This window comes from Rhinoderma darwinii, chromosome 5 (genome assembly GCF_050947455.1).
Source record: "Rhinoderma darwinii isolate aRhiDar2 chromosome 5, aRhiDar2.hap1, whole genome shotgun sequence".
NCBI lineage: Eukaryota > Metazoa > Chordata > Amphibia > Anura > Rhinodermatidae > Rhinoderma > Rhinoderma darwinii.
Window position 1 is genome coordinate 239,646,047 of NC_134691.1, and position 23,469 is coordinate 239,669,515.

General features: G+C 41.7%; 1 protein-coding gene across 2 annotated transcripts in view; it reads right to left on the reverse strand.

The window, feature by feature from the left end:
• Positions 1 to 23,469, reverse strand: part of ADCY1 (adenylate cyclase 1) — a 763,759-nt gene that overhangs the window by 284,150 nt on the left and 456,140 nt on the right. For both annotated transcript variants that reach the window (XM_075827013.1, XM_075827012.1), the window contains one exon: positions 22,121 to 22,262. In XM_075827013.1, coding sequence (XP_075683128.1) covers positions 22,121 to 22,262 — 142 coding nt within the window. The remainder of the gene's footprint in view (positions 1 to 22,120; positions 22,263 to 23,469) is intronic.

Consider the following 23,469-nt stretch of genomic DNA (forward strand, 5'->3'; position numbering starts at 1 on the left):
TCCTCGTGGCGTTCCGTGGCTACTGCCCCTTCCCTTGCGTGTTCCCCGTTTGTCTTCCTGTGCACTTAGCCAGCGTAGGGACCGCCGCCCAGTTGTACCTCGTCGCCTAGGGCGGGTCGTTGCAAGTAGGCAGGGACAGGGCGGTGGGTAGATTAGGGCTCACTTTCCCTTCACCTCCTTCCTGCCATTACATAGATATTGACACCATGCCCCTGTAAATAGTGTCACAGTGCCAACTGTAGATAGTGCCACCCCCCTGTGGTTACATCATCACCAACAGCCCACCCTGTGGATAGCGCTACACCGCCCCATCGCCTGTAGATAGAACTATTGGAGCTCCCTCTAGGAGCGGAATCCCCAGCCACAGCATTGCCGATGCTCCAGCCAGGAATTCCTCTCCAGGAGGATCCCCTGATGTCAGTGTCCATATATGGACAGTGACATGAGGGTCTGTCTCTAGAAGCGGAATCCCTGGCCAGAGTGTTGCTGGGGATTCCGGCATCTGAAAGCCCCCTACGTCACTGTCCATATACGGACAATGATGTCAAGGGCTTTCCCAAGACAGGAGCCCCCGGCCAGAGAGCTTGCGATTCTCTGGCCAGGGACTCAATAGTTGAAAACCCTGACATCACTTTCCATATACGGACAGTGACGTCAAAAGTGCTTCCCCAGGCTCAGTGCATAAAGTAGCGCTGTGCCCGGGAAATCTTCATGTGATGCGCGTGAAAAACTGACTGTGGCCCTCACAAGGATTGATTCCTGAAAAACGGCCATTAAAAACTGATCCATTGAGTTCTATGGATGCTGTCTGGCCGCGAAAACGGGCAAAAATAGGATGTCCTATTTTTTGACGGTCATGATTCAAAAACAGCCGTGTGAATACAGCCCGAAAACTACATTGTTATGAAAACGTCCGTGTGATGGCCGTTCTAAAAATGTCCATCACACGGCCATTTTTCCCTGTCGTGTGAATGTAGCCTAAGGCTTCTTTCACACTACCGTTTGTATATGTTTACCTCTCCTCCGTCAGAAAAGCAACGGTTCCGTTAGAATTACCATTGATTTCAATGGTAATTCTTTTATTTCAGCTGCCTTTCGTTTGCCTCCGATCACTAGGGTTCCATTTTTTTCACCGAAACAAAAGTTCTGCAGACTACACTTTTGCTTCTGTCAAAATAAAACGGAAACCTAGCGAACGGAGACAAACTGAAAGCAACTGAAACAAAAGAATTACCATTGAAATCAAGGGTAATTCTAACGGAACTGTTGCTTTCCATTTAATCTTTCCATCCTCTCTTCCTCTGACGGAAGATATGTAAACGTATACTAACGGTAGTGTGAACTTAGCCTTAGCCTGTATAAATCTTGCTAAGGCTTCATTCACATCTGTAGAACAACCAAAAAACATAGGGGACATAGAACCCAATATTGTACATATGAATATATAACTGACACGTATCTTCATAAAATATATAAATCTTTATTGGTACATAATAAATAACAATACGTAGTATCAGAAATAATGTCAATGATAAAATAAGTCAGATTCCAAGAGCAGATTCAGAGATGTATAGATGTAATTATACCCAGGGTAAATAGAACAATCCATCTAGAGACAATTATACCATGTCCACAGAAACACCATGTAATGTAGAGGACATATGAAGCTGTAAAAGACAGCACAAATACACAGCCCAAACAAAGTGTAACTATAGGTAAGTGGACATAAATGGTGAATACATATTAGTGTACAGCCCTAAATATAATAGTATCAATAGGGGAAGAAGTATATCACCAAAGAGACGTAAAACATACCTATAGACGTGGTGAGAGGAGATGGATACGTCAACCTAGATGTGGCACAGAAAAAAGAACGCCTCTACACACTTTTCGCCTGAGACCGGCTTCGTTAGGAGGCTGCAAATTCACATCTGTGTCAGGATCCCGATCTGACGTTCCGTCAGAACGGGACCCTGACTGAAATAAACGAAAACCATAGGTTTCCGTTTGCATCACCATTGAGTTCAGTGGTTACGGACCCGGTGTCAATGCTTTCCATTTGTCTCAGTTGTGCAAGGGTTCCGTTGTTTTGACCCAATCCATACCGTAGTCGACAGCATCATATAAAAAAAACATTACACACCCATAGTGAAAAGAAAGAGACACCTCCTATTTAAGTATACATGTTTAGAAAAAAGCTCATAACTTTGCATATAATAAACATTTTGAAACACAATTTACACTTAAGTTATCAGCATCATTGCGCCTATTAGATTAGTTAGGAGATAGGGCATTGATACCAGTGACAGATCCTTTTAAATGTAAAATTTGATTCAATTGAATTGCCAATAAGACATTTTAGTAATTGTCTGATGAATACTTATACATGTAGAGTTTTATGCAATAGTTTGGCACAACCTGTTAAATTAAATTTTCTAAGTGAAAAGAAGTTAAAGGAGATGACTCATCAAGACAACACTTCCAAATACAGACCTGCTGGACATCACCTTATATTGAAGAGTGACGCTCCTGGTGACAGCATAGTTTCTCTGAAGCGGCTGCTATATGAGAAATGTAATATTACATAGTGCCCATTAAAAAGAATGAGTGACCCTGTAAGATGGAGTCATGCTTAGGGCACGGCCAGACGTGGCAGAATTGCTCTGGAATTCCGCTGCGGACAGTCCGCAGTGGAATTCTCCAGCGGATGTTTTTTACATTTGTTTCAAAACATTTTTAGGCAAGTTAGTTAAGACGTTGCGGAAAACTCCGCTGCGGACCATAGGCTGCGGTGCGGAATTTTCCCTCCGCAGCATGCACTGTCTGTTGCGGAGAAGTAGCGGAATTTCACTGCAGATTTCAGCCTTTGCAATGCAAAAACTGAAATCTGTGGCAAGTCCGCTGTCTTTTCTGCAACGTCTGAATTACCTGTCAAATATGCAAATGTTGGAACAGATTCGTTGCGTAATTGCCACAAATCTGCACCAACATTTGAAGCGGAAAAACTCTGCCACGTCTGGTCATGCCCTAAGGGCGGTTTTACATGAGCGTGTGCATTTTGCGCACGCAAAAGTCACTTAACAGCTCCGTGTGTCATGATCATATGGTGCGCGACTGCGTGCTTTTCGCGCAGCCGCCATCATTATGACACTCTGTTTGGATGTTTGTAAACAGAAAAACACGTGGTGCTTTTCTGTTGGCAATCATAGCTTGCCAGTTGTTGCGTGAATCACGCATGTCCCACGGCGGTGTCTCCGTGTGGCATGCGTGATTTTCACGCACCCATTGAGTTCAATGGGTGCGAGGATGCGCGAAAAACGCAGAAATATAGGACATGACATGAGTTTTACGCAGCAGACTGACACTGCGCAAAAAACACTGACAGTCTGCACTGCCCCATAGACTAGCATAGGTCCGTGCGACGTGCGTGAAAAGCACGCACGTTGCACGGACGTATTACACGTTTGTGTAAATCCGCCCTGTCTTCAAGAGCAGGAGCTTTGCAATGACTTTTCGCTCTTATTAACAGAAGCAAATCCAGAGCAGAAGATCCTCTCTATGATGTCCATCCTCTCTATGATGTTTTGGGAAGAAATCAGCCATGTTTTTCTCAACGTTTAACATATTTAGTGACCCTCCAAGCCCCTCACGGTGTTGTGCTGACACTCAGCCATGTGCAATTAAAGATCAAGAAATAAAGATAATTGACATTCACATAGCAGAAAACATATATATATATATACAGTATGTATAAGTATTTGATCCCTTGCTGATTTTGTAAGTTTTCCCACTGTTTAAAGACATGAACAGTCTAGAATTTTTAGGCTAGGTTAATTTTACCAGTGAGAGTTAGATTATATTTAAAAAAAAAACAGAAAATCACATAGTCAAAATTATATATATTTATTTTCATTGTGCACAGAGAAATAAGTATTTGATCCCTTTGGCAAACAAGACTTAATACTTGGTGGCAAAACCCTTGTTGGCAAGCACAGCAGTCAGATGTTTTTTTTTTAGTTGATGATGAGGTTTGCACACATGATAGATGGAATTTTGGCCCACTCCTCTTTGCAGATCATTTATAAATCATTAAGATTTCAAGGCTGTCGCTTGGCAACTCGGATCTTCAGCTCCCTCCATAAGTTTTCGATGGGATTAAGGTCTGGAGACTGGCTAGGCCACTCCATGAACTTAATGTGCTTCTTTTTGAGCCACTCCTTTGTTGCCTAGGCTGTATCTTTCGGGTCATTGTCGTGCTGGAAGACCCAGTCACGAGCCATTTTTAATGTACTGGTGGAGGGAAGGAGGTTGTCACTCAGGATTTGACGGTACATGGCTCCATCCATTCTCCCGTTGATGCGGTGAAGTAGTCCTGTGCCCTTAGCAGAGAAACACCCCCAAAACATTATGTTTCCACCTCCATGCTTGACAGTGGGGACGGTATTCTTTGGGTCATAGGCAGCATTTCTCTTCCTCCAAACACGGCGAGTTGAGTTAATGCCAAAGAGCTCAATTTTAGTCTCATCTGACCACAGCACCTTCTCCCAATCACTCTCAGAATCATCCAGATGTTCATTTGCAAACTTCAGACGGGCCTGTACATGTGCCTTCTTGAGCAGGGGGACCTGGCGGGCACTGCAGGATTTTAATCCATTACGGCGTAATGTGTTACCAATGGTTTTCTTGGTGACTGTGGTCCCAGCTGCCTTGAGATCTTTAACAAGTTCCCCCCATGTAGTTTTCGGCTGAGCTCTCACCTTCCTCAGGATCAAGGATACCCCACGAGGTGAGATTTTGCATGGAGCCCCAGATCAATGTCGATTGACAGTCATTTTGTAGGTCTTCCATTTTCTTACTATTGCACCAACAGTTGTCTCCTTCTCACCCAGCGTCTTACTCATGGTTTTGTAGCCCATTCCAGCCTTGTGCAGGTCTATGATCTTGGCCCTGACATCCTTAGAAAGCTCTTTGGTCTTGCCCATGTTGTAGAGGTTAGAGTCAGACTGATTAATTGAGTCTGTGGACAGGAGTCTTTTATACAGGTGACCATTTAAGACAGCTGTCTTTAATGCAGGCACCAAGTTGATTTGGAGCATGTAACTGGTCTTTCTCTGTGCACAATGCAAATAAATATATATAATTTTGACTATGTGATTTTCTTTTTTTTTAAATATATAATCTATCTCTCACTGGTAAAATTAAAGAGGCTCTGTCACCAGATTCTCAAATCCCCATCTCCTATTGCATGTGATCGGCGCTGCAATGTAGATAACAGTAACGTTTTTGTTTTTTTAAAACGTTCATTTTTGGCCAAGTTATGAGCTATTTTATATATATGCAAATGAGGTTTGAAATGGACAACTGGGCGTTTTTTTTTCGTTATGTCCAACTGGGCATGTATTGTGTTTTTAACTGGGCGTGTTTACGTGTATGACGTTGACCAATCAATGACCAGTCAGCGTCATACACTCCTCTACATTTATTTACACAGCAGCGATGTGCAGCCACATAAACAGAGATTAACGTTAATCAAGTGTCCTGATAATAAATACACATGATCATCCAGCCTGGACATCATGTGTATTCAGAATCCTGACACTTCTGACTCTTTTCTTTGAGATTTCTAGCAAGGTAAACGAAAGCTAGCGAGATTACGGAGGTAAACGAGCTTTCGTTTCACTTGCTGGAAATCTCACAGAAAAGATTCAGAAGTGTCAGGATTCTGAATACACATGATGTCCAGGCTGGATTTCATGTGTATTCATTATCAGGACACTTGATTAAAGAGGCTCTGTCACCAGATTTTGCAACCCCTATCTGCTATTGCAGCAGATCGGCGCTGCAATGTAGATTACAGTAACGTTTTTATTTTTAAAAAACGAGCATTTTTGGCCAAGTTATGACCATTTTTGTAGTTATGCAAATGAGGCTTGCAAAAGTCCAAGTGGGTGTGTTTAAAAGTAAAAGTCCAAGTGGGCGTGTATTATGTGCGTACATCGGGGCGTTTTTAATACTTTTACTAGCTGGGCGCTCTGATGAGAAGTATCATCCACTTCTCTTCAGAACGCCCAGCTTCTGGCAGTGCAGACACAGCCGTGTTCTCGAGAGATCACGCTGTGACGTCACTCACAGGTCCTGCATCGTGTCAGACGAGCGAGGACACATCGGCACCAGAGGCTACAGTTGATTCTGCAGCAGCATCAGCGTTTGCAGGTAAGTAGCTACATCAACTTACCTGCTAACGCCGATGCTGCTGCAGAATCAACTGAAGCCTCTGGTGCCGGTGTCCTCGCTCGTCTGACACGATGCAGGACCTGTGAGTGACGTCACAGCGTGATCTCTCGAGAACACGGCTGTGTTTGCACTGCCAGAAGCTGGGCGTTCTGAAGAGAAGTGCATGATACTTCTATACACAACGCCCAGCTAGTAAAAGTAGTAAACACGCCCCGATGTACGCACATAATACACGCCCACTTGGACTTTTACTTTTAAACACACCCACTTGGACTTTTGCAAGCCTCATTTGCATAACTACAAAAATGGTCATAACTTGGCCAAAAATGCTCGTTTTTTAAAAATAAAAACGTTACTGTAATCTGCATTGCAGCACCTATCTGCTGCAATAGCAGATAGGGGTTGCAAAATCTGGTGACAGAGCCTCTTTAACGTTAATCTCTGTTTATGTGGCTGCACATCGCTGCTGTGTAAATAAATGTAGAGGAGTGTATGACGCTGACTGGTCATTGATTGGTCAGCGTCATACACGTAAACACGCCCAGTTAAAAACACAATACATGCCCAGTTGGACATAATGAAATTAAAACGCCCAGTTGTCCATTTCAAACCTCATTTGCATATATATAAAATAGCTCATAACTTGGCCAAAAAGTAACGTTTAAAAAAAGTTACTGTTATCTACATTGCAGCGCCGATCACATGCAATAGGAGATATGGATTTGAGAATCTGGTGACAGAGCCTCTTTAACCTAGCCGAAAAATTCTAGACTGTTCATGACTTTGACAGTGGGCACACTTACAAAATCAGCAAGGGATCAAATACTTATTTCCTTCACTGTATATGTATATATACTGTATATACACTACCGTACAAAAGTTTGGGGTCACTTAGACAATTTTGTGTTTTTCATGAAAACTAACACTTATATTTATCAAATGAGTTGCAAAATGACTAGAAAATATAGTCAAGACATTGACAAGGTTAGAAATAATGATTTTTATTTGAAATAATAATTTTCTCCTTCAAACTTTGCTTTCGTCAAAAAATGCTCCATTTGCAGCAATTACAGCATTGCAGACCTTTGGCATTCTAGCTGTTAATTTGCTGAGGTAATCGGGAGAAATGTCACCCCATGCTTTCAGAAGCCCCTCCCACAAGTTGGATTGGCTTGATGGGCACTTCTTGCATACCCTACGGTCAAGCTGCTCCCACAACAGCTCTATGGGGTTGAGATCTGGCGACTGCGCTGGCCACTCCATTACAGATAGAATACCAGCTGCCTGCTTCTTCCCTAAATAGTTCTTGCATAATTTGGAGGTGTGCTTTGGGTCATTGTCCTGTTGTAGGATGAAATTGGCTCCAATCAAGCGCTGTCCACAGGGTATGGCATGGCGTTGCAAAATGGAGTGATAGCCTTCCTTATTCAAAATCCCTTTTACCTTGTACAAATCTCCCACTTTACCAGCACCAAAGCAACCCCAGACCATCACATTACCTCCACCATGCTTGACAGATGGCGTCAGTCACTCTTCCAGTATCTTTTCAGTTGTTCTGCGTCTCACAAATGTTCTTCTGTGTGATCCAAACTTCTCAAACTTCGATTTGTCTATCCATAACACTTTTTTCCAATCTTCCTCTGTCCAATGTCTGTGTGGTCTTTCCCATATTAATCTTTTCATTTTATTAGCCAGTCTCAAATATGGCTTTTTCTTTGATACTCTGCCCTGAAGGCCAGCATCCCGGAGTCGCCTCTTCACTGTAGACGTTGACACTGGTGTTTTGCGGGTACTATTTAATGAAGCTGCCAGTTGAGGACCTGTGAGGCGTCTATTTCTCAAACTAGAGACTCTAATGTACTTGTCTTGTTGCTCAGTTGTGCAGCGGGGCCTCACACTTCTCTTTCTATTCTGCTTAGAGCCTGTTTGTGCTGTCCTCTGAAGGGAGTAGTACACACCGTTGTAGGAAATCTTCAGTTTCTTGGCAATTTCTCGCATGGAACAGCCTTCATTTCTAAGAACAAGAATAGACTGTCGAGTTTCACATGAAAGCTCTCTTTTTCTAGCAATTTTGAGAGTTTAATCGAACCCACAAATGTAATGCTCCAGATTCTCAAATAGCTCAAAGGAAGGTCAGTTTTATAGCTCCTCTAAACAGCTAAATAGTTTACAGCGGTGCTAATATAATTGCACAAGGGTTTTCAGGTGTTTTCCAATTATCCATTAGCCTTCTAACACTGTTAGCAAACACAATGTACCTTTAGAACACTGGAGTGATGGTTGCTGGAAATTGGCCTCTATACACCTATGTAGATATTGCATTAAAAACCAGACGTTTGCAGCTAGAATAGTCATTTAGCACATTAACAATGTATAGAGTGTATTTCTGATTAATTTAATGTTATCCTCATTGAGAAAAACTGTGCTTTTCTTGCAAAAATAAGGAAATTTCTAAGTGACCCTAAACTTTTGAACGGTAATATATATATATATATCTATCTCTAAAGGTGGTTTTACACAGGCAAATTTTCTGAGAACCAAACAACAATTACAGCTTGTCGATAAATGAACCAGTGATCAGGAGTATGGACAAAGATAATCGTTCATCCCCACAGTTTGCATATTGTCGGCAGCACATCCTTTGTTTACACGGGGTGATGTGCTGTCGACAAACGACTACTGCCATGTTTACACTGGCCAATGATCACGAACAAGCGTTCGTAACAGCGATCGTTCACCTTATAATCAGCCTGTTAAGAAAATCTCTGCTGTGGAGGAAATCTTGTAATCTGTTCACAAATGTCAATGTTACAAGTATCCTGAACAACATTTAAATAAGCCGGAGGCGTCGTGGAATAATGTGCCATGGTCCAATGAAGCAAATATTGAACTCTTTGGCTACAATCACTGAATCTATGTGTGGAAGAAAAAAAAAAGTGAAGCATTGCTGGGGTAGGACTGTTATGCGTTAGTGTTGTGTACATCCAGTGACATTGGATATATTGTACAGATAGAAGGTAGAGTAGAATCATATATCAACTCATCCTGGAAGTCAGTGACCACAGTCAGGAAAGAAACTAATACAAAAGATAAAACATTTATTTTTTTAAATTATCTTCACAATATCTAAACTTGAAATTCTATAGGTAAAACTCAAATAAACTGTGATTGCAAGACGGCCACAGAATATTTTTTAACTTTTGTTTGGTAAGGAATAGTGGAAATAAATGCTAAAAGTCTAAAATGTATAGAAAAATCTCGGCACTAGCGGTACCTAGCAACAGCTCTCTAATGTTGTGATATATATACACATATGTTAACATTATAAATATGCACTAATTCCACAATCTGTGGGTTCAACAATAATTGCCTGATTATGTACATTATATGACCGATCTATATTACACATACATATACTTACGGTAGTCTGCCATTATTTTTCCAAATATGCACAACACAGAGCTGCAATACTATGGTACTGAAAGCGATGTGGTGTCCTATTATCTCTACAACATCTACTCTCCTATTAGGTACTATGGTGGCACAGAAATATAAATTGCAGAATACTAGTTATATTACGTGTCTTATATCATATCCTTTTTGTATGTTTCCTTCCAGACATGTGCAACATATCGCTGTGGTCCTGTTGCGACATCTGTGGTCGCCAGGACCGGAGTGGGACATCAGATCAGTCCTGGCATTTAAAAGCACACAGGCCCACTTCCTGTCCATGTAATATGTTTGTCAGGTTATGGGCCCACCCTCCAGCTATACAAAAACATTGTCTATTGTTTCTGATGCTCCTAGAAATGCTGCCTTCCTTTTGTGCTATTTCGATATTTCATAAATCCCTAAATCCCACCAAACTAATAAATAGGAGCAGCATAATTCCTCTATATATACTTCATCTATGAATATAACCTAGGGCCCATGCTGTACAATCACCACGCATACCTATAAACCATGTCACACATCACTTACATCTGAGGCTGGGTTCACACGACCTATTTTCAGGCGTAAACGAGGCGTATTATGCCTCGTTTTACGCCTGAAAATAGGGCTACAATACGTCGGCAAACATCTGCCCATTCATTTGAATGGGTTTTCCGACGTATTGTGCAGACGACCTGTAATTTACGCGTCGTCGTTTGACAGCTGTCAAAAGACGACGCGTAAATTGACTGCCTCGACAAAGAAGTGCAGGGCACTTCTTTGCAACGTAATTTGAGCCGTTCTTCATTGAACTCAATGAAGAGCAGCTCAAGATATATGAGCGTCACAGACGCCTCGTATATTACGAGGAGGAGCATTTACAGCAGAAACAACGCAGCTGTTTTCTCCTGAAAACAGTCTGTCATTTCAGCCGTAAATTACAGCTAGCGTGTGCACATACCCTAACACCTGTACATGCATCACTCACATGCCACTTAGGGTATGTTAACACGTGCACGTCCGTTACGGCTGAAATTACGGAGCTGTTTTCAGGAGAAAACAGCTCCTGAATTTCAGACGTAATGGCACGTGCAGGCGTTTTTCGCAGCGTCCATTACGGACGTAATTGGAGCTGTTTTTCTATGGGGTCAATGGAAAACGGCTCAAATTACGTCCCAAGAAGTGACAGGCACTTCTTTGACGTGGGCGTGTTTTTTACGCGTCGTCTTTTGACTGCGGCACGTAAAAAAAATGACCGTCGGCACAGTACAAAGTAAAACACATTCACATGAATGGGCAGATGTTTGCCGACGCTTTCTAGCAGTATTTTCGGCCGTAATTCCAGGCGTCAAACGCCTGAATTACGTCCGTAAATAGTGCATGTGAACATACCCTGACATTTAGGGTCTGTACATGCTGCACATGCACCACTCCCACCTAAGACCCACGATACACACTCACACCTAGGACCCATGTTGCACAAATGCCCCTCTCACATAGGACCCACGCCACAAACAACTAGTGAACATCCTGCACACATGTTACTCACACACAGGACCAATGCCACACACAATTCATTCCCCCTTAAACCCATGTCGCACACGCGTCACTCAAACCTAGGCTCCATGCCGCACATTAGCCACTCACACCTAGGCGCCTTGCCACAACCGCACTACTCGGTAGCTAGGACACCTGTGCTGCTAACGCAAAGAATCAATGCTGCACACGCACCACTCATGCCATGTCCAAAGCTGCTTTTCCTGTATTCGGAGTCCTTGGGGCTCAGAATACTGGAGACGCTCGGCATTGCCGCTTTTTTTTTTTTCCCTTATCTAACAAGGTCTGTGAAATCTGATGGTGCAGCTCCATCCCCACAGACCAAACAATAAACTAACAAATGGGCTGGTGGGTGGGCTATTCCCTTCTGGTAAAAGGAGTACTGTTGTCTCTGCTTTATACAGAGGCAGCCAACCTCAATCCTCTTCTCCCCCCTGCTGTGAGTGTCTGATTAGCGACAGCACACAGATAACCTTGACATCTATTGCAAATAGGCTCCAGACCGTAGCTATCTCTACATATAATAAAACTGTAAACTTTGCGTGTCTGTACATTGAAAATATTTGCGAACAAATAATAACTGGGGGAGGGGGGGATGAAGGATAAGTAATAGTATGCATTAAGATCATTTTTGGCATTTTTGTCTGTTTGTTTGTGCACACATCATGCAAAAACTACTGACCCAATTCGGATGGAGTTAGGGGCTAACTTGAAGTAACATTTTGTTTTTTTTTCTTCGCAATCGGTTCACTCAATCAGAACATATGCAAATTTAATGTTGTTAACCCCTTTCCGACATTTGACGATGTCGGAGTCGGCTGTACGTTTGACGTTTGACATTTGACGATGTCGGTGTCGGCTGGACGTTAGAGCCGACACTTCATTGTAACGAGAGGCATCGTGCTCGAGCGCGATCCCGCTCGTTTAACTAGTTAGATGCTGCTGTCAATACCGACCACAGCATCTAAACCGTAAGAAAGAGGGGGGCGACCCCCTCTAACAGCTCATCGCGCCCCCCACAACGCAATCGCGGAGGGGCGATGGTTGCTATCGCCTCCGGCAGGGCTTAAAAGAAGCCTGTCAGAATCACGAGATACTGCAATACATTAGTATTGTAGTATATCGTGCAAGCGATCTAACGATCGCTGGTTGAAGTCCCCTAGGGGGACTAATAAAAAAAGTAAAAGGAGTCAGTTTTTTTTTTTTTTATGTAAAAAAATATTTTTCAATTAAAAGTTTCAAAAACACCCCTTTTCCCATTTTCCCCCTAGAGCATAGTAAAAAAACAAGTACATAAATATAATTGCATCCGTAAAAGTCTGAACTATTACAATATATCATTATTTAACCCACGCAGTGAACGCTGTAAAAAAAAAAAACAATTGTAAATGCCAGAATTTTTTGGTCACCTCATCTCCCACAAATAATTTAATAAAAAGTGATCAAAATGTCGCATGTACACCAAAATGGTATTATTAAAAACGACAGCTTATCCCGCAAAACTAAGCCCTCATATCACTTAATCAACGGGAAAATAGAAAAGTTATGGCTCTCTGAATTTGGCGACACAAGATACATTTTCTTTTTTACACTTACGTTTTTACTTGTAAAAGTAGTAAAATATAGAAAAAACGATATATATTTGGTATTGCCGTAATCGTATTGATCCACAGAATAAAGTTAACATGTTGTTTTAATTGCACAGTGAATTCCGTAAAAACGACGCGCGGAAAACCATGGAGGAATCACTGTTTTTTTCATTTTCTACCCCACAAATAATTTTTTCCCGTTTCCTAGTACATTATATGGCATAATAAATGGTGCTACGAAAAACTACAACTCGTCCCACAAAAATCAAGCCCTCATAGGACTATATCGACGGAAAAATAAAGAAGTTATGGCTTTTGGAAGGTGGGGAGGAAAAATCGAAAATTGGAATCTGAAAAAGGGCTGGGGTGGGAAGGGGTTAAAAATTCATTTACATTGCGTTAGTACAACAACAACAAATACATGGAAACCATGGCAACCAATCACATTTTTACTTTAGTTTTGTATTGCCTTGCAAAAAAATAGACAGCAGTAGGTTGCTATGGGCAACTGCTCCAAATTTAAGCTATACTGATTGTTATATAAGGGAGAGGTTGCAATCAATCAGATTGCTGCAAATTTTTCAAGCCGCCTCAGACAAATTACAGATGTGATCTGATTGGTTTAAAAGGACAACACCACCAACTTTTGTCTATATTGTTTTTTTATGCATCAGAGGCACCTATAACTACCAATCAGGTTTCTGCTTTCATTGTCCAAGCTGCCTCAGAAAAAAATAACTGTAATCTGATTGGTTGTTATGGACAACAGCTCCAACATTTGTTTACATTGATTTTTACACATAGTAAGGAGATATAGCAACCAATCAAATCGCTGCTATCATTCACCTGCTGCCTCACAAGAATGTAAACTACAATCTGATTGGTTGCTAAAGACAAGAGTTCCAACATTTCTTTATTTTGGTTCTTACACATAGAAGGGAGATAAAATGACAAATCAGGTTTCTGCTTTCATTCGCCCAGCTGCCTCACAAGAATCTAAACTGTAATCTGATTGGTTGCTATGGACAACAATTCCAACATTTGTCTGTATTGAATATTACACATAAAGGAACCAATCCGCTCGCTGCTTTCATGCACCTGGCTGCCTCAAAAAAAACTGTAATTTGATTGGTTGTCTCAAAGAGCTCGGACAGTGGCCTCTCGATCTCGAGAGTAAATGCCTTCCAGAAAAAGATCAAATATTTCTCAATATAGCAGAAATGCAAAAAAAAATTGACTAATTAGGTATCAAGAATCTGAAGAAGATCACTTACTGCAGCTCAAGAACGTCAGGCCAGAACTCGCACATCAGAAACTTCTACCCAGCATGAGTCTCAGATAAGTACACAGTGTGCTCGCATGGAGGCCTCTCGGTCTCTGGAGAGTAACGAGGAACGCAAAGCACGGCTATCTGCTGACCGACAGCGCCATGCATCGTTATGCGAGTCTGAAACTTTCATCGACAGAGAATCTCGCTTGAGTTGTCAAAGAGCTCGGACAGCGGCCTCTTGAGAGCTTGAAAGTAGTGAAGAACGTGAAGCGCGATTAACCGCCGATCGCAAACGTTAAAAGCGAAGACCAATATCTACGACGATTGGAATCAGCTAGATCGAATTATGAACACACACGCCAAGATAATGAAAGTTATTTATTGACTGAAAGGGTAGATGAAATACGGCAGGCAGAAACAGCAGAGCAACGTCAATCACGCTTAGAGGCTGATCGACATTCTCTTAATATAATTTCTATTTCACAGAAGATTCCGATGAGTCCCAGGAGTATGGTGCGGCAAACAATGTTGTTCCTTGGGTCAATAAGGAAACAGAAGGTTTTATGTATTCCCCTAGGATTGACTATGCTGAATTCGCATCCGTAGGTGGTATGGGTCGTAATTTTCAATTTTTCTGGTGCTCTCAAATGGAGAAAGGAACCAAATTGAATCTGTTGTTCTAGTGGTAAAGTTCACATTAAAAAATGTCAAGAACCTCCAGAGCTCATAAAACAACTTTTAAATGGTGACCATTCATAATCTAAACACTTCTTAGACCGCATCCACTTATATAACAGCGCATTCCAAATGACATCTTTTGGGGCAAAACTAATTACAGAGGGACCATTCATGCCAACCTTCAAGGTGCAAGGCCAAGTTTACTATCTCATCGGATCTTTGCTACCACAAGAGGAGCCAAAATTTCTTCAGATTTATTTCATATCAGATTACAATGAACAGGCCGATATCAGAAATCAGAACTTTCCACAACTAAATAGTAACCTTATATCTCCACTACAAAACAAGCTGCATCAGGTGAATCCATATGTGCATTGTTTCAAAGCTGCATTAGTCTATTCCGCAGGGGCAAAGCAATGATTACAAAATGATCATCAGCACAGATAGACGTCCTGTTGCTGAACACCGCGGTAGGTATAACGTCCCCGTCACAGATGAAGTTGCAGAAGTTTTAGTTGATCAGGAGTGCGATAGGCGTTACATCGTGTTGCGCACTCACGACGATGGCCTGCAACACATTTTCAAAACACACAGAGCTTAGGACGCCCTGCAATATTAATTTATGGCCACGACGAGGATAGGTACAATTTTGGACTCTACCGAGTTAATCCTACTACTAGGGTAACAAATTTTCATAAAAATATATGAGCCCAGCAATTTTATTTCTACCTGCTGAAGATAAAGCATAATCGCTTTATCTATTTGGAACGATTTCGAAGATTGGTCAACAAATTTATTTTGGACATGTATGCGGAAATAAAGACAAAGCGTTTAGTGTACATACGCAGTAACCAGATACGTTTAAGCGCTGAAGATTACGTGTATCTGTGAGACGCCATGTAACAAGATAATAACAAGGTAAACTTAGGGCGATTAGTTATCCTGCCATCAGGTTTTACCGGTGATCCGCATTACATGCATGAACATACACAAGATGCTTTCTGCTACGTCCGAAAATACAGCTGGCTTGACCTTTTCATAACGTTCATAACTAATCCAAAGTGGTACGAAATTTCCCAAGATCCTCTCACAGGACAGGCGTCTTATGTTGGGCATGATATTATAGCCTGAGATTTACACTTAAAACTAAAGTTGATGATCGACCTGATCACAAAACAAAAAATTTTTGGTTCAGCTGTTTGATTCATGTACTGCGTTGAATGTCAAAAGCGTAGCTTGCCACACGCCCACATTCTCCTGTGGCTGCAAGAAAATATTTATCACGATGCTATTGACACGGTCATAAGTGCTGAATTTCCTGACTGGAAGGAGGATCCCGATATTGCACAAGATTGTAAAGACGCACATGGTTCATGGGCCATGCAGTGCTTTAAATAGAAACTCTCCTAGCATGCAGGAGGGTCATTGCTCTAAAAGATACACTGGAGCGCTATTAGAGCAAACAATGTCAGGGGAAAACAGGTATCCATTGTATCGTCGAAGATCACCCCTACAAGGCAGTTTTACAGCTACAGTCAGGTTATAGGGTCAAGAAATTGTTTTGGACAATCGATGGGTTGTACCCTATTCATTGGTGTTATCCAGAACATTTCAAGCTCACATCCACGTCGAAATATGTAACTGCGTCAAAGCCATCAAATATATATGTAAATACATCAACAAGGGTAGCGACCAGGCCACGTTTGCATTGACAAATAATAATGAATACGACAAAGTCACGAGGTTCCAATCTGGTCGATATATAAGCTCTTCTGAGGCGGTGTGGCACAATTTGCGCTTCCACATTCACGAGAGACATCCGCCAGTGATGTATCTTGATGTTCACCTTGAAGGCGGGCAACGGGTGTACTTTAACCCTGAAAATGTGGTAGAGCGGTTAGAAAACCCGAGACAAACCACTTTGCTGGCATACTTTCACCTTTGTGAAACAGATGATTTCACAAAAACACTGTTATATAACGAAGTTCCGTCATATTATACTTATAATAAGCAGCAGGGTGTTTTCAACCGTATCAGTGAATGGCATTTTAAAAGAACATGTCATTGGAAGAGTCTATACGGTGCATCCAAACAACTCTGAATACTATTACTTACGCTTACTTCTACATACAGTGCAGGGACCTACTTCTTTTGCCGAATTGCGAAAGGTTGACGAAATTGAATAAATACTTACCAGGCTACTTGCCGAGTGCGTCACTTGCTAGATGGTGATCAGCATTGGGATAGCACATTGGCTAAAGCATGCGTTAGCGATAGTCCACATCACTTGCGTCATTTGTTTGCTATTTTACTGTTTTTTTGTGGACTTTCGGATGCTGCACAGTTGTGGCAAAAATATCAGGAAAAATTAGTTGAAGACTTTTTCAGGAATGCACAACTAAACAATAACGGCAAACTGAAAGACACGTTGCGTGAAAGTAATATGAAACAATGTTTGCTGGCTATCCAAGACATAGTTACATCTATAGGGGGTAATCCTGTCTCTCAATATGGTATGCCCGCACCAGCTTTAGACGGGGAACGCATTAACAGGGAGTACACGGCGGAAATAAACTATAATCCAGCGGAACTGGCCGAAACATTGCAAAACGGTGTCTAGAGTCTGACAGCAGAACAGCGTATGATTTTCGATCACGTATGTCATAGCGTAGATGGTACTTTGGGAGAAATCCTGTTTTTAGATGCACCCAGTGGGACGGGAAAAACATTTCTCACCAAAGTCACCTTGGCCCAAATATACAATTCTTAAAGCAAAATTGCTCTTGCCGTCGCTTCATCGGGCATAGCAGCCACATTGTCGCCCAGAGGCGAAACCGCCCATACAATGTTCAAAATCCCAATTGACTTGAATCTTACAGAAAACCCAATGTGTAATGTTTCTAGAAACATCGACAAAGCAAGGGTTCTACGTGATTGCTGCTAAGTAATATGGGAAGAGTGCACTATGGCAAACCGTAAAGCGGTAGAAAGAACCTTGCGAGATATCAGACGAAATGACCGGCCCATGTGTGGTATGACAAAGCTTTTCTGTGGCGATTTTAGGCAGACTTTGCCAGTCATACCACGAGGAACGAGGGCAGATGAAATTACAGCCTGCCTAAAGAGATCAAGTCTGTGGCGCAACGTTATACCGATGTATTTAACAATAAATATGCGGGTGCGAACAGGAGGCAACCCAAATGCACAAGAGTTTTCAGATTTATTACTAAAAATTGGTGACGGCAAGAAGAAGGGAAATATATTTTGCCTGATAATTTATGTTGTACTGTTCCATCACTGCAAGACCTAATTTCTTCTCTGTATGGTGACCCAACGCAAATAACAAATCATGAAAACTCTTGGCTATGCAAAAGAGCTATTTTGACCCCTCGCAACGACCAGGCAGCAGCAATAAGCGCTGGAATATTGACGTGTGTTCATGGGGAAAGTGCAGAATATATCGCTATCAACAGACACATTGAACAAGAAGATGCTACCAACTATCCGGTGATATTTTTAAATTCCCTAAGCACACCTGGTCTTCCGTCACACAAAATTAAGTCAGCATCCCAATAATTCTCCCTAGAAGTTTAAGCCCACCAAAACTATGTAACGGCACCCGACTAAAAATCACAAATCTACAACAAAACGTGATAGAAGCTGAGATTTTAACAGGATGCGGCGCAGGTGATAGCGTTTTTATACCCCGAATCCCCCACATTCCAAATAATTTTCCCTGCAGTTTTAAACGTGTACAGTTTCCTGTCAGCTTATGTTCCTGTCAGCTATGACCATCAACAAAGCGCAGGGCCAAACGCGTGGACCTCAGTGTCAGCTGCTTTGCGCATGGCCAGCTCTATGTGGCTCTCTGCCGTGTTAGCAACTCCACCAATCTTCATGCACACATCCCTGGTGGTTCGACTGCTAACATTGTTTACAGGGAAGCATTGTCATAGTGAACCTGACTATTAAAAGAAACTATTTTTAATTGAAGATTGTTTATTGTCTTTGTTTTTTTTTCCACTTTGTTTTGAGTATGCTGCAAGGCTAGGAGTATACTTATAAAAAACGTCATCTGTACGGTTTTCAGTGGTCTGCAGGTACGAAGTCACGAGCACAGCTAGTAATTAATAAAAACTAAGTGGGTGGCAGCCAACTAGCCCACTGTGTACCACCCCATCCGGCATTTGCCCTGCTGGTCACCATAGTGATGACCGATTGGCCATGCAAAATGTTTTATACAGCAACAGCGAAATCTGAGCAGCAGTCCACTAACAATATTGTGTGTTTTTATTATTATGTTACATTAGAATTTTTGTAACAGGTAACTTTAGAACAAATGACTGCTTATAGTTATGATACAGTTCTTTAAAATCACATTCTGTTTGTAAACCCCTTAGGGCCAGTTCACACCACGTTTTTTGACACGTTTTTTTGACATGGAAACCGCGTCGGAAAACACGCCAAAAAACAGCCAAAAATGCCTCCCATTGATTTCATTGGGAGGCGGAGGCGTTTTTTCCCGCGAGCGGAAAACCCATCTCGCGGGAAAAAGAAGCGACATGCCCTATCTTCGGGCGTTAACGTCTCTGACCTCCCACTGACATCAATAGGAGGCAGAGAAAGCATATTTCGCTGCTTTTTTTGCCCGCGGCGCTCAATGGCCACGGGAGAAAAACACCGCAAAAAAACGCGGCAAACGGCGTGCAGGCAGATGAAAATCTGCCTCAAAATTCTAGACTGAATTTTGAGGCAGAATTTCTGCCTGCAAAGCACTCAGTGTTAACATAGCCTCAGGGCATGATCACACATGGCAGAATTGCTGTGGAATTCCGCTGCGGACAGTCCGCAGTGGAATTCTCCAGCGGCCGTTTTTTACATTTCTTTCAATACATTTTTAGGCAAGTTAGTTCAGACATTGCGGAAAACTCCGCTGCGGACCATAGGCTGCGGTGCGGAATTTTCCCTCAGCAGCATGCACTGACTGTTGCGGAGAAGAAGCGGAATTTCACTGCGGATTTAAGCCTTTGCAATCCAAAAACTGAAATCTGTGGCAAGTCCGCTGTGTTTTCTGCAACGTCTGTATTACCTGTCAAATATGCAAATGTTGGTGCAGATTCGTTGCGTAATTGCCCCAAATCTGCACCAACATTTGCAGCGGAAAAACTCCACCACGTGTGAACATGCCCTTGCACGTTCTATTGGCACCAAAGTTTTTGCCATTTTAAACTTTTTCTTTCACATTTATGCATTGTCCTGATTAATAGCTGGTAAAAAAGTTGAAAAAAAGATATATGCCCATCAAGTTCAACTAATGAATGTGAGAAAGGGAAGGAATATAGTTAAACTTTAGAACTTTGTTTTACCCCTATTGATACAAAGGAAGTTAAAAAAACAAATCGCTTAGTTGCAATTAGAAATAATATATAATTTTTTTTTTATTTTTTTTTTTTAAAAGAGAAATTTTCCTTTTGCAAAGATTGACCACATTGCATTTTCAATTCTGTCCGTTGCTCCTTAACCACAAACTGCAAACTGATTTTTTTAAATGTTGTTGTTTTTTTTTACAAATGGTGTTTTATTAACTTTATGCATTTTCCATTTTGTTTTGGTGGTCCCAAAGTCCAAAATAGCCTTCTATTCCTAGCCCTGATGAATACAAATGAGGCACACATATTGTGCACACTCATTTATAAAAGAAAAAGCGGAATCTGAAATTTAGTTTTCTTTTACCAGTGTCAAATTTGCTTGCATAAAATGACAAATTCGGCAAAAAAATGCAATATTTTTATAATTATTATGTTTATAAATATTTATATAAATAAACAGTATATTTTGATCTAGTTCAAGAAAATGTAAGAAAAAAAAATCTGAGAGGACAAATGTTAAAGTATGTTCACACGGGATATTTTCAGCTGTTTTTCTGGCCGTAAACGTCCTGAAAAATGGCTGAAAAATCGGAAGCAATTTTTTTACGCCTCATTTTCAAGAAACGGCGCATAAAAAGATGCCCCGTAAAAAGAAGTGAATGTCACTTTTTTTGGAGCCTTCGTCATTGAATCAATAGAAAAACAACTCCATAAACAGCCGTAAATAACGCAGCGAAAAACGCTAGTTTGATTTAAAAACGGCTGAAAATAAGGAGCTGTTTTCCCTTGAAGCCGTATTTTGTTAACCATGTGAACATACCCTAAGGGCATGGTCCCACGTGGCGTATTTCTTCCGCAACTGTCCGCATCAATGCCGCACAGAATCTGCGTTGCAGATTCTGTGGCGGATCTGCCCAAAATGTGCAGTAAATTGATGCGGACTGGCCGTTGCGTATTGAGGTGAAAGTACTTCCCTTCTCTCTATCAGTGCAGGATAGAGAGAAGGGACAGCACTTTCCCTAGTGAAAGTAAAAGAATTTCATACTTACCGGCCGTTGTCTTGGTGACGAGTCCCTCTTTCGGCATCCAGCCCGACCTCCCTGGATGACGCGGCAGTCCATGTGACCGCTGCAGCCTGTGATTGGCTGCAGCCGTCACTTAGACTGAAACGTCAAACTGGGAAGCCGGACTGGAGAAAGAAGAAGGGAGTTCTCGGTAAGTATGAACTTCTATTTTTTTTACAGGTTGATGTATATTGTGATCGGTAGTACCTGTCCAGGGTGCAGAAACACTTACTGCCGATCGCTTAACTCTTTCAGCACCCTGGACAGTGACTATTTACTGACGTCGCCTAGCAACGCTCCCATAATTATGAGTGCACACACGTAGTCACCCGTAATTACGGGTGCACACACGTAGTCACCCGTAATTATGGGTGCACGCACGTAGTCACCCGTAATTACGGGAGCCCCATTGACTTCCTCAGTCTGGCTGTAGACCTAGAAATACATAGGTCCAGCCAGAATGAAGAAATGTCATGTTAAAAAAAACAATACGCTCCGCAGCACACATAACATGTACATGACATCTGCGGACTTCATTGCGGAATTTAGAATCTCCATTGAAGTCAATGGAGAACTTCCGCAATGAGTCCGCAACCAGTCCGCCACACGTCCGCAACATCCATTGTATGCTGCGGACACCAAATTCCGCACCGCAGCCTATGCTCCGCAGCGGAATTTTCCGCATCGTCTAAACGAACCCTACTAAAAAGCAGTGAAAGGCAATGGAGAAACGGGTCCGCTGCGTATTAACGCTGCGGACACAATTCCAGAGCAATTCCGCCACGTGGGGCTTTGCCCTTACACTATACCCCTAAATGAATGCAGTGCTGTGTCTAGTAGTATTGAGTAGTTTAAAAATACGTGTCTCTTTTTTTTTAATATTGTCTAGTAAGCTATTGTGAGGATATTTTAATTGATAAAACATACCTTTCTTCGATGTGATGGCACAATGAAAAATGTTTCAATATTATGCTTTTTCAAAAAACTATTTCTTTCGTGACCATAACCGGGTTCAACTTCATAATCCCCATTTAGGCACTCTAAGGTGGTCTTTGTTATATGAACTTTCCTAAGAGACAAAAAATAATCAATTATGTCAATACACGTGGTATTCTGTGTTTTTAGGAAATACATTACTGGTAATTTGTGGATTTCTTTATTACATGGAAGGTACCTTAATACAGTAAGGGAATGCATGATTAACTTCATGAACTAATAGGAAACTAAAATATAATACTTTTCTCTTTAAGGGTATGTTCACACGGCTTAGCAAAATATGTCTGAAATTACGGAGCTGTTTTCTGGCGAAAACAGCTCCTGATTTTCAGACGTTTTTGTAACTACTTGCGTATTTTACGGACGTTATTGGAGTTGTTTTTCAATGGAGTCAATGAAAAACGGCTCCAAAAACTTCCCAATTAGTGACATGCACTTCTTTGACACGGGCGTCTTTTGACACGCGGTCTTTTGACGCGCAGTCTTTTGACAGCGATGCGTAAAATTACACCTCATGGGAACAGAACATCGTAAAGCCCATTGAAAGCAATGGGCAGATGTTTGTAGGCGTAAAGAAGAAGTTTTTTCAAACGTAATTCGGGACGAATTACGTCTGAAAACAGTGCGTGTGAACATACCCTTATTATGGAAATGATAATATTTGCTTTCCTAAAATAGTGGCAAAAGCTCTGGCCCTTTAAGAATTAGTCGGACATCTCCACAGGCAGCAGTGAGCAGTCAAAGGATGGGTTTTCACATCGAGGTCAACATGTGCTGCGATTCGCTGCAAAATTGCACCATTATGCCTTGATTTTACTAAAGTTTCAGCAAAACACTTTGGTTTTGTCATGATTCGTGGCAAAAAAACAACTAATTTTTACAGCGACTTGTAAACCAGTCAAAGTCTCAGGAGTTTTTGACTACTCTATAAGACTTCATGCTTATGAGCTGTGTGGGGTAGACTGTATGTGCAGCATGTAAACACAATGGGGATTTGTGCTGCTCTTTTACTTCATGCTGGATGTTATGTCAGCAGCAAGGTAAGGTATTATGGAGCAGCTAGAAGAGAAGATATGAAGACTCTCTTACTAGAAGCAGCACCACCACCACCACCACAGACTACCGATGACTCTGTGAGGGGAATTTATTAAAGCCTTTACACTACAATTCTGGCGTAAAAAAAAAAAGTCACAGGTTTTGGCGCACAATTGTTTAATCTTAGGCTGCTTATGGCACTTTCTATAAAGTGGGTGCAGCTTAGCATAAAGGCACAGCCAAAT